At 38.4% G+C, this 12,648-nt stretch overlaps 2 protein-coding genes across 2 annotated transcripts in view; one reads left to right on the forward strand and one right to left on the reverse strand.

Moving 5' to 3' along the window:
• Positions 1-321: 321 nt before the first annotated feature.
• Positions 322-10,105, reverse strand: scimp (SLP adaptor and CSK interacting membrane protein; the record flags this gene model as incomplete). The annotated part of the gene is made up of 5 exons (XM_080867613.1): positions 9,985-10,105; positions 9,141-9,262; positions 3,715-3,763; positions 412-488; positions 322-329 (listed from the first exon to the last, which is right to left on the reverse strand). Exons 1-5 carry the CDS (start codon positions 9,993-9,995, stop codon positions 322-324), a joined length of 267 nt encoding a protein of 88 aa, XP_080723739.1. The 5' UTR covers positions 9,996-10,105.
• A 790-nt stretch (positions 10,106-10,895) lies between these two features.
• Positions 10,896-12,648, forward strand: part of rabep1 (rabaptin, RAB GTPase binding effector protein 1) — a 42,255-nt gene continuing 40,502 nt past the window's right edge. Inside the window, exon 1 of the mRNA XM_080866252.1 lies at positions 10,896-11,034. Within this exon, the coding sequence (XP_080722378.1) occupies positions 10,989-11,034 (46 nt within the window). The 5' untranslated portion in view covers positions 10,896-10,988. The remainder of the gene's footprint in view (positions 11,035-12,648) is intronic.

Raw genomic sequence — 12,648 nt, forward strand, 5'->3', positions numbered from 1 at the left:
AAATGAGAAGGAGCAGACTGCTGTGTATCCTTCCACAGTTTGTGGTACAGTTACAATTACATCAAGCCAAAAATACTCTTTGTTTTGGTCTGACTTGTAAAATAAGGAGCACTTTCCTTGTTTGGCCCAAATCCTTGACAAAACAGACATCATAAACACTTCTTAGTAAGTTTGAAACCTTAGCTTGGATCAGAATATGTGGTGCTGTCTTGGATCTGAATCTTGTGCATAAAACTGTCACTGCCATGTAAACTGGTGAACACGCGCTGCCCTTTAGTTTGTGGTTTATGGTCAAATGGCAGACTGGATGAGGCTTTAATTTCAAAGATCTGAAAGTGAGAGAAGGAAGCGTGGTTTCATAAGAGGAGGGGCAATCTGTAGGAGCCACTGAGAGATATAATAAAGTCTTGCCTGCCATGAGAAACTGTGTCCGCGGAGGTAGAGGTGGAGTGCCCGTTTCAATGTTTCTCTGCTGGTATTTGTTGCTCCTGCAAATTTGCAGACAAGAGAAAATGTCAAGCGAAAAAATCTACGTTAAAGAATGTAAAGTCTGCAATGTCTGAATCTGGATGTGAGCACACAGTAGTGTAAGGTCTGCAGAGCTTACTTTGGTACAACAGACATGTTTAAGCTACATGGTCCCTTAAATATATATATGGAGTATATGGAAAATATGGGGAAACATAAATGTTTAAATGCATCATTTGTTTAAATGAATATTGATTATGATAATAATAATATTAATATTAATAATGTATATGGGATGACTTGTACGGACTGAAATGTGGCAACAGAGAGAAAGCTGAGTGAATAACATAAAGAACTAGAAATTATAAATGAAACTCAAAACACAAAATGCCCAACACAGTCTGATGGTAGTTCATGAAGTCACAACTTTTAATTCCTGCTTTTGGACATGAACTTTCCACTGAACATGATTTTCCATCTGTCTGTGGAAAAGCCAGCTGCTGCTGCTTTAAAAGATCCTTCACAATTTGTGGTACAGTTGCTGTTAAAGAGCCAATAGAATTCTTTGTTTTGGACTTATTTGTGAATTAACAGCACTTTTCTGGTTTGGCCCAAATCTGATTTGTATCCATGTGAACAAAATTATACTTTTTTTTCACTTGCACAAATTTTGTAGGTTGGAGGGATAGGTAGCGGAGCAAGCCAATTGGCTGTGCACACTAGAGACCCAACTTTGAATACTGCATGTCACAGACTTTCATATTCATTTAATTTTTAAATCTATTATTAAGTGAAAAAACTATCCATTTTTAAATTTTAGCCATTAAAACTGCTGAGATTTAGCACATAACTGTTTTTAACTTACTTATATAACCAACTTTCTTACCTTTGCCTATTAAACCTATTTGGTTAGGTTTAGAAAAGAATCAGTGTTTGGGTTAAAATATAATGTTTAACACAATAGTACTTTTAAAGCTCTGGTTCCTTGTTTTTTTCACATTTTCTTGGTTTGGATACATGATGCAGACATGAATTATACTTTCTACTGAAATATATCAGTTACAAAGTCTTGCTGTCATTTTAAGTTTTGTGGTAAGAGTGAGCTGCTAGTTCAGTGTTACATTTGGTCACAAGTTTGTAACATTATCAACTGGTTACACTGCTGTGGTCGTAAAATATACAGACACACAGAGACTTTTTGGAAGCCTTGCAGAAAAAAGTTTCCAAATAGTACAACATAAATGTCATATACTGCATGTTATGCTAACACTCCTATGCTGATCAATATGTGGACTTCCAACTAATGCACAGTACACAGTGTAATAGTTACACATCCTCTAGGGTGAAAATAACAAAGTTTTACTGTTTAGAGTAAAATGTCAATCATATATATTAAATCGCTGTAATTTCCTGGATATTTATAATTGTGTTATTTGTATATATTACCCTTATTTCTTATATTTTGTAATTTAGTTCAATCTGCTACTGTTCTTATTGTCTTGGAGCAACTATAACCCCATAATTCCCTTGGGGTTTGATAAAGTATTCTGATTCTGACCTCTGGTTTTCTCCCTATATCTCCTGCCCCATGGCTCTATTGGGTGTCACCAGTGAGTCCTTTCCTGTGGACATGGACAGTGTAGCACAGTATGCCCACTGTCACCAATTTGGGTTTTAAAATGGATAGGGATTTTAGATTTGACAGTCAAGTCAGAGCAGCAGTGAAATCCAGCTTATTTCATCTGAGGCAACTGGTCAAAACCCATCCTGTCAAAAGATAAATTCAGAACAGTAATGTATGCTTTTATTACAACTGAGCTGGATTACTGTAACTCGTTGTACCTTGGTATTAGAGAGTCATCCTTGACATGAAAAATTACAGGTAACCATGGAAATCTGCTAGCAACCAAAACAATCACTGGGAGGTTTTTGGTTTCAGTGACATGTTTGCAATCAATTTCACCCAGTGACAGCCAGAAACCTCAAAGAACCACTGCTAACCGGTTGGAGAAGGCACACACTTCCCTAGCAACCGCTGACTGTATCATGTCTAGTATGACGGACAACTCTCAAGTAATGTTTGCATGTAAGCGCAATTGAAATCTATCAGTTACAAGCGCAATAAAAAAAACCCAAGAAATTCATCTCTATGAACACAAAAATACTGTTTTTTGTTTTGTTTTTTGGGGTTTTTTTGGGTTGTTTTTTTTTGGGGGGGGGGGTGTCTTACATTACTGGCTTTTACAGTGCTGTGCTTGGAAAGTAACCAAACCACATAGAGATTTTTTTGCAACTTTGTAAAAATGTAACAGAACACCATAAATGTGACATATAAACTTTTAAAGTCTAAATGTAACATATGCTGACATATTTTGTAGCCCTATGGCAGCTGGGATAGGCTCTGCCCCCCGCGACCCTAACAAGGATAAGAGGAAGAGAATGTGTGGATGGTACTGCAGTGGGGAACTGGTTACTTTTTGTATGTTACTATTACGCTACATGAATGGTTACGCAGATGTCAGGGAACAGGGAAAATGATTTTGATACTATACTTGCCCAGCCAAGTTTTTTCATCCCCAAAAAAAACTACATTTATAATGTATCATATTTTTATACTGGTTACATCCTGGATGTGTCAGAACATCACAGCCCACAGAGTGAATGGTGGAAGTAGTTTAGCTAATACACTATTTTTAGCATGTTTGCTGTATGTATTATCATATTTGCTTGTGATTTTTTTCCAAGGAATATTAAAACAGCTGTATTTCAGTAAGAACTCATGTCTGAAAGTTTGTTTTTGCTATAGACTGTATATATACTGTGTGGTTGTTACAAATGCAGCTTACAGTTAGCATTATAGCTAGCTATGCAGAGTCAATTTAAACACACAATATATAACAATTTGTGCTAATAAAGTTGGTTTAAAATTAGTTTTGCTTGTTGAAAACACCATCAGCTGTGTTGGGAATTTCATAATTCAGCACTGAAGCCCTTTTTCTGGTTAGTTTAGCTTAGCATTGCAAATGAAAATGGGAGAAATAGCTCCCCGTTTGATAAAAACACTGCTTAATAATAAATACAATAAACATAGAAGCGACATAGACTTCTCACTGAAGCATAAGTCAGACAATAGCAATAAAAACAACAAGTCTGATTCTTTAAATGTAAACCTGCGCCTGTTTTTAGTATAGTACAATCCATTGTGTACATTCACTGTTATATGATAAGTATACATTTATGCATTACTCAGTTTTGAAGTTGAATTCGTTTTTCACAGTGGGGATTTTGTGTTGGCCTGTTGGGGGGGGAAAAAGAAAACACAGTTAATTCAAAGTCAATTAGGAAAAAAGATCAATATATTTGCACCTAAAGGCCATTTAAATGGATTTATTCACAGCTCAGCAAGAACAGATTTGGATTGTGTTGCTACAAACAAAGGAGAAAAATAAATGCAAATATGATATAAGAGTATTTAAATAGGATAAAATGGGGAAAAAAGTACTTTTAAGTATGTTTAAAGCATCTAAACAAACCATATTTAAATGCATAAATGAATAAACAAACAACTCTGCTGTTTTCAAATGCACAGTGTTCTTTTATCTCCACATGCTGTTACCTATGATTAGTGTCTGTGTTGTATTTTATTAGCTCTTTATACATGTGCATACGCTCAACCAGCACGAAGCCCCGCTTTGTGGTGATGCAGCCCAGTTTCCCCACAGGGATCATTAAAGTTTCATCTAAGCTAATCAGATCCAGAGGGCACCCCCTAATAATAGTAATTCATACAATTATAATAGTTGTTCTTCTGGCTTGCAACAAACCCTTAAAGTAAGTAGTTTAGCTTCTAGTGTGTCATGGTTTGGTTTCTCTTCCCTTTCCGGCTTATGATTTGTGGTGAACACGTGCATGTGTTGGTTTAGCAGTGAGTTTTTAAAAAAAGAGGTAGTTGAGTTAAAAATGAAACTGGTGTCTGACGGTCATTTCAGTTTGCTTTAACTTATTTTGCACCTAAGGGTATAGTAAATAAGTGGAATGAACCAATCCTGTGTGTCAGGTGTCCAGATTTCTGTTTAATGATGCTGGTCGCCAACAGCTTGAAACCCATCACGGAAAAAAACAACATGAAAGGATTCATAAAATAATGGAGGACATTTGATGCAAAGATGTCATTATTTTTTCTTCTTGTCAAGATAACATTTACCTCCTATAAGATCTTATAACCACTCTGATCTGTCTTGAGGGGCCCCATAAAACTGCTGAGAACAAAAAAAGTTATCTCTGCAGTACAATGTCAGGTCACAGGACTTAGCATTAGGTGGACCGTTTAGTGACACTGAACTTGCAAAACTAGATTTAGATACCATGAAGCTACTTTCTCTGATTTCTGGGGGGTTTAGGCTTTAGAATTTAAACAATATTGCATTTTGACACTTATAATAACGTAACAGCTTAGTTACTTTTACAATGATGTGTACAAAAACCATGCAGTATACTGAAAATGAGACGCACGGGGGGAAAGGGATAACACACCTGTGAAAGCAATCAGCATGGTCCAAACGGCACGAAACATAACTGACACAGGAAACGAAACAACGCTAAACACAGGGACAAGAAGCTCACAGCAGCCACAGAGGCAGAGGAACAGGTGCTAACAAAAGATGAGACAGTGAAACACAGAGGAAACTTCTTTTTTCAGATGCTCCCTTAGAGGTCATGACCGCAGATCATCTGCCTCCATCTCACCCTATCCCTAACATCCTCACCCCATGCCCTCCTTCACTACATCCATGAATCTCATCTGTGGGCTTCCTCTTTGACTCCTGCCTGGCAAACCTCACATCACAGCAGGTCATGTAAACTGCCTCTTTCAATCTTGCTGATCACCTCATATCACAAATAAAAGACAAAATATCACTAGAAACCACAAAGAACTAGAAAAGACAAAGAAACCAATAGTTTGTCTAGCTCTTTGACTACTGTCCATCTGTCCAAGATTTTCCCCACCGTCAAACCCCCTGACACCTGCTTTTAGTGGAGCTAAATAAACATTTCATACACTCTAGTGATTTCTGTTTAAAAAAAAAATTTCTGTATGTTTCTGGTTTCATCATTTCTTTTTTGCAAAACATTTTGTAACGTCTCCTTTCCTGCTTCTGCTCAGTTCGTCCTGACTGTATCTGAATATATAGCCCTGTCCTTCCCCTTAGTCTTTGTTACAGGGAGGACTTGTTGGTTTCTGCCTGTACATTTTTTGTACTTTGTGTTAGACTTTTCAGCATGAATAAAGGTTTGCTGTTATTTGTGGAAGGTCCTGCCTTTGGATCTCTCGCCTCAACACTGATGCAATGCATTTCCAATGGCAAAGTCTCAACGCTGCCCTCATGTTCTGCGTGATTCTGGTGAGTCAAGCCTGAAGATGAGTGGCTTCAACTCTTAACTTCCACAAATCTGACTGCAGCTTTCTCTGGAAGGAGCTACGTTTTTCTGAACTGGGTGTTTATTCATAAAGCCTAAAAATCCCAGACTTGCTTTACAGTCTGTACAGTACATGAGTCATGACCTGGATAAAGAAAAACCTTCCTTCACTGAGAAGCAACTTTATGAATGTCTCTGACATAACAGACAGGCACACAACATGACCTAATGTACAGAGTGTACATTTCAAACTCATTTTATTCTCACCCACAGGAGATGGTTGCAATGCCAGATCTTCAGAAATGAATTATTTAAAAAGAAAAAACAAGCCAGTCAAATAAAAAAAAAAACAAAAAAAAAACAGTCAAATAAAATACCAAACCATGAGTGACTAAAAGGAACTAAAAAGAGGAAGGTGATTCAAAACGGCCAGTTGGTGGGCAGATTCTTATATGGAAGGAAGATTATTCCTAAGTCCAGGATAAATAACAGTAAAGCCCAGGTCACTGAGAGAGGTTCGTGGGCTCATAACCTCAGTTACCTGAGGGCATAATACAGAGGTGAGACCGTACAATACCATCACAGGACAAGCAGTATACTGTAAATATACTGTAAGCAGTATATTTACAGTAAAAAAACAGTAGCACTTTCTATCACAGCTCGGTAATGAAGGGATAATAGTAACAAGTGGGAACAAGAGGGTTATAATGTGGTAATTTCTAAGTTATTACTATGCAATTAGCAAAGTAATAACTATGTAATATTCAAGTGATATCATGGTAGCAATAGTGATTACAGTTGAGTAATATTATCCTGAAATGTATGTAATAGTGTAATAAGAGCCCCAAAACTGGGGGTAATAATATAGAGATAGAGCTCGGTAATAAAGGGGTAATAGTAGGGTAACAAGGAAGAAAGAAGAACGTAACAATGTGGTAATTTCTACGTTATTACTACTGAATTACCCATGGTAGTTTCTGTGTAATAAGCAGGAAACAGAGCTGCAAAATGCAAAACTGCCTGTTTCTCTTTAATAACATATGAATAACCTATTAAAGCTAACTTAAAGAAGTGTGGTTATTACCTAGAAATATCTCAGGTAGTTTCTGTGTAATAAAAAGGAAACAGAGCTGCAAAATGCAAACTGCTCGTTTCTATTTAATAACATAATAATTCCATAATATTAATTCCAGGTAACAATCAAACACATTTAATTAATAGGTTATTAACAGGTTATTGATGTGCTATTAAATAGATGCAGACAGTTTTGCATTTTGCAGCTCTGTTTTGTGCTTATTACACAGAAACTACCGCAGGTAAAGTGGTAATAATTTATAAATGATCACATTATTACATCATTGCCACTTCCTTTTTACCTTACTATTACCACTTTATTACCGAGCTCTATTTCCACATTGTTACCCACAGTTTTGGGGCCCTTATTATCCAATTACACAAATTTCCGTGTAATATTACTTGGATATTACATGGTTATTACTTTGGTAATTGCATAGCAATAACTTAGAGATTACCACATTATTACCCTCTCGTTTCCCCTTTGTTACCCTACTATTACCCCTTTATTACCATGCTGTAATAGAAAGTGCTACCAAAAACACATTTAAAGTATCAGAAAAAAAATAGTGTATGCATTATTATACAGGGATTCCTGTAACTCCATATTTTTTATTTTTGAACTAGAGTAACTTTGCACCAGTCACAGCTCAAAATAATCTCATTCCGACCAGTCTTACGGTCCCTTAGTTATTTCCTCTGTTTAAATAAATAAGGCATTTTAACTCTTCTCTCTTTAAGTTATCCTACTTCTGATTGACTGCCCCTCTTAAACAGAAAGCACTGGTGTAGAGCTATGTGCCTTAGATGACCATATTAGGATGCATTATATGGACAAAAGTAGAGGGCTACCTACACGTTACACCTACAGGAGCTGTTCAGCCATGGACACCCCCATGACATGGAGCTCTTGGGACACTCTGAAGAGGCTGCATCAGCAGGGCGTTGGTGAGTTTTAGACACCACACGCCTCAGCACTCAGTGACTACACTCTATAAATGTATGTGGTCTGCCACTTTGTGGCTGCATTGCTGAGGCTCTTAGATGGTGTCATACTTGCAATGATAAGACCTACAACTGATCATGCAGGGAAGAAATTTCACAGGTTGACATGTTGCAATGATGGCATCTTATTACTGTATCAGTCTTGAATTCAGTAAGTGCCATATAACGTTTCCTCTCACTGTCATCACATAGCATCTTAAGACTAGAAAGTGAGTTTAGCTCTATTCTGTTTTGTTCTGGCTTGTTCCAAATCACAAACTGAACTAAGCTCTAAGGTTGCTGAACGAACATATTTTAAAAACACTTTTTGTGCAAATAAAATTACTGGAAATGACACCAGTATGCAAAATATATTGAGGTGTTGTTTCCCAATCTTGCTTTACTTCTAGGAATTTTTTCTTTTTTCTCTTTAAAAAAAATACTTTTAGTAAGTTTCATTTTGCTGTGCATATATAGTTAAATAATGTCATATGTGAACATCCAGACTCACGAGCAGAGTTAAGGCCACCACAGATTAAAGCCTCTCAAGCGATTTAACACTGCAGAATGGTGGGGTTCTGCACATGCTCACATCTGAAATTAGATCTTTCTACTTGTGACAGGGAAAAAAATTAAAAGCACATGCATCATTTTTAAGTGTTACCTTATGAGCTTTATCAGCAATTTAAAAAGAATAACAAGAAATTATTTAAGTTGTTTTAATACCGGTAAAAATCTTAACATACATGGCTTAAAATAGCAGTCATGCCTAAAAAAAGCAAATACGAATGACAAAAATACTGGACTGTTTGGCTACAGGGTGTACACAGTGTATACAGAAAAAAAGGCATCGGTTCCTGAACCACGCAACCAGTTTCAGTGTGTCCACACCTTAAAAAAGCTGTCTGACAGCTCACACAACCAAATGGACAAACACCATTCCTGAAATGAACTTTTCTACACAAACTTACAGGAAAACACCTTCACGCACTCTCTAAAGCTCCCAAACACTTGTTGCATAATGTTTTGACATTTCGCTTATCGGGGTTTCAATTCAACATTTCTGCTATAAGAAGGGGAAGAGAATAAATCTGTGTGAGAACAGGAAAAAAGCGGTAATAATGTATGTCGTTGATGTGCAGATGAAGGCTTGTTCAGTACTTAGTGGCAGGTGCGCTGCAGAGATTCAAACCTACCTCTTTTTCTTGATATGCACTTGCAGATGAACATGAAGATGATGCTGATCACCACAGACACGAAAACCATGCCAACGACCACCCATAACCATAGGTACTTGCGGATAAACGCCATGATCGCACTGTTTGAAGGATTTAAAAAAGAAACAAAAAAGTCTGAACACTTCACCACGAGAAGCACATCTGAGCCGCTGCTTTTCAGTATACACAGAGCTGGGGATCGGAAAGAAGGCCATTCAACCACTTCCTCTTTTTTTCTGTGTTGACTAAGTCCTGGGGTTATTTTTGTATTAAGATTAGCATTCTGAGAATCAAACAGGCACCTCAATAACCTCTAGGGACTCTTCTGAGCCAACTGCACTGCCAACCATCAAAACGTCTCCGTTTTTGTTCTCACTTCAGACAACCTCAGCCAAAGTATCTGAGCTACTTAAAGCTGAAAGAGAAGGTCAGCTTTAAAGTGAATTGTTTACTCCAGCTGGACGGATGTATTTATGTGCCTTTATCGCTGTGAACGGAATGATATAAATACTCGTTCCCCCGTTTATCTTCATGCCCGGCATCCTCTCTACACAGCCGCTTCCTGCCAACTTCCAGTTACAAATACTGCTGATTCAGAATACAGCCATGCAAGATAAAGTGATATTCGGACATGAAAGCACATAACAGTTTACTGTCTGCTTTGACACGTGACGCCTTTCACTGCAGTTAGACCTGATAACCACTTTTTAAGTATTATCTCTAATTATGGATAAGAATAGAATGACTTTTATCACAAAAAAATGCAATTAAAGTGTTATTTCAATACATGTCAACTTCCAAATACTCCAAATAAGTGCCTTACCTTTCTTCCATATCTCTGGTTAAAGAAGGACAGCAGTTTCAGTAAACAGAAGGTGAAAGCGGATGGTGTCTAGATATGACAGGACTCATCATGTGCTGCATCTTTGCATGCCATCGTCTAATTTTCTTACCTAACCAAAGAAACATGAAGGCTGAGACTGGATTATCCCCACCCCCTGTCATGCACCAGTGACCAAATCATGTGGGTGTTTGTGTGAGGCTATAAGAAGAGTCAGACACGCATGACAAATTTACACATCTGTGTTAATACTTCAGTTGGAGAAAATTGTTTTTGTTTTATTTATTTGGTCAGAATAGAAATGTCATCACAGATGACAGATTTTGATATTTTAAACAGGTTCAAATTAACATTTTTAATACATATTCCTTAAACTACAAACATTGCCAGTGTCAGCACTGAACACTGGACTCTTGTGTAGTTCTCTCACATTTTCAGTTCCTCTTATGACTTTACATCAGTTTATCATAGTGTAATCTTTAGGGAGGTGTTTTCCTGTCCAGCTGCACATTCACAATAATTGGGATTTATATCATCTGTTGATAAATATCTCTTTTGTTTTCTGTTAAGAATTAACTGTTGAAAGCGAGATTTAGTTTGGGGGAAAAAAACAAGTCGATTTTATTTCAAAAAGGTGACACCGGAATTGAGAAACTAACGCTGTTTACTTATAGGAAAATGACTCTGTGCTTTCAAAATATTAGCACAAAACTGCTAAGTGGTGGACAGATATGAAAGTAACTTTCGAAATAAGTAGATATATGATTATTTTGTCTTGTATTTATTTCTATGTTGGTTTACATTACGAATAAACGCAGGCCTTTTGGAGAGTTCACAAGTGGTGATTTTATTTTGAAAGACAAACCAGAAGTCGCACTCTTTCGTCGCTAGCTTGACACTAGTTGTGATGTTAGCTTGTTTTCTTGGACGCTCCTAGCTCTGATCTCACCGCCCTGCTAATTGCCTCACGCCCCCCTCAGGAAACCATGGCCTCGGAGGCCTCGGGATCCCCTCAGTCGTCCCAACATGACGGTAAATTTCTTGTGTCTTTGGCGGTTTGTGGTGGGTGTGTTGAGGGGCTGGGAGCAGCGAAGCCAGCGACGGCCTCTGCATCACTGGCAACATTAGCTAGTTAGCATCCTCAATGCGACGTGTCACTGCCTCATGCTGGGCATTTAACATTGCGCAGTGGTTCACAAATTTGTGGAAACTTACTGAAGCTCTGTATAGCTGAACATGAGGTGCATGTGTGACACATCCAAGCTAACGTGGTTGTCTCTTTAGTAATGTTACACCTAGCTGGTTAGCTCCTAGCTCTGGCTAGTCTGACTAATTTGATCTAAAGGTCGGCTCTGGCCTCTGGCAGTCCGGCCCTGCACTGACAGGGTCAGTCATATGGGTCGCATCGGTGGCCGTGCTCTGTGGTGTGCACGGGATACTGACAAATCCTGCAGGAGGCTTTCCCTTTGGTTATCAAGCCGAGGTCCAGGGACCCAGAGGCGGCATTGAGAGCATCTGGAGCTTCAGGAGCTGAACGTGGGGCTCCCACTTTCTACAAACTGTGTGAAGAATTCCAGTCCAGGTTTATGTTAAACAAAATAGACTGCGACAACGGTAATACATGCAAAACAATTTAAGCTTTATGCGTCCTCGGAGGTAATATTACAGACACTCTGTAGCTTGAGAGTCTGTCACAAATCCACACACACATTAGAGATTGAGGGATGGGAGCATCTCCTAGTGGTTACCTTTGTTTTTATGCCTTATAAATAGACCTGTACATAATGTTTTAAGATGGCACTTGGTGAGGTGTGTGGTAGGAGTGACAGATGGGTTCAAGGTGGGATTACATCAGGGATATGCTCTGAGCTGCTTCTGATGATGGACAGGCTGACAGATGAGGTCGGGCAGGATTTTCAATGGACTGTGATGTTTGCCACAGATCAACATAGTGATCTGTAAGGAGAATAGGGTGCAGCCTGGAGAGGTGGAGGTATGCTCTGGAGAGAAAGGAATAGAAATTGTATGTGAATGAGAGGGAGACAGGTGTAACAATGAAAATGCAACAAGTAGAAATAGTGGCGGTCGAGGAGTTTACCTGGAATCAACAATCCAAAACAATGAGCAGTACACACGAGAGATGAAGATGAGAGTGCAACAAGGGTGGTGCGGATGGAGACGAGGGTGGGAGTGAATTTTGACAGAAGGATAAAAGCAAGAGCGAAGGGGAAGATTTACAAGATGACCATGCTGACTGACAAAAAGAGATGTTTCATGGGTGTACTGAGGGAGGACATGAAGAGTGTTGGTGTAACAGAGCAGAGTACTAGGAGCTGGGTGAGATGGGGGCAGATGATCTCCTGTGACGACTCATAAATGTAGCCTCTGAAAAAAGGTGCCTCTTTTATTTATTATTTAATTTGGCACACATGCACCTCTACAAATAATGGGAAGTTCTTGCATATTCGCTGGCGTACAAGCACTTTGTGTTCAGCATCATGTGGTGTGATGCAAAATTGTGTTGTTGGTATTGCTTTGGTTGTGTTAATGACTTCTCAACAAAGCTGTTTTTTTTTTTCAATATTATTTTTTTGGCATTTGACTTTAAGCAAAGAGAGAGAGAGAGAAAGACACGCAGCAAAGGGC

This window comes from Rhamphochromis sp. 'chilingali' (assembly GCF_963969265.1).
Source record: "Rhamphochromis sp. 'chilingali' genome assembly, chromosome: 19".
Classification (NCBI taxonomy): domain Eukaryota; kingdom Metazoa; phylum Chordata; class Actinopteri; order Cichliformes; family Cichlidae; genus Rhamphochromis; species Rhamphochromis sp. 'chilingali'.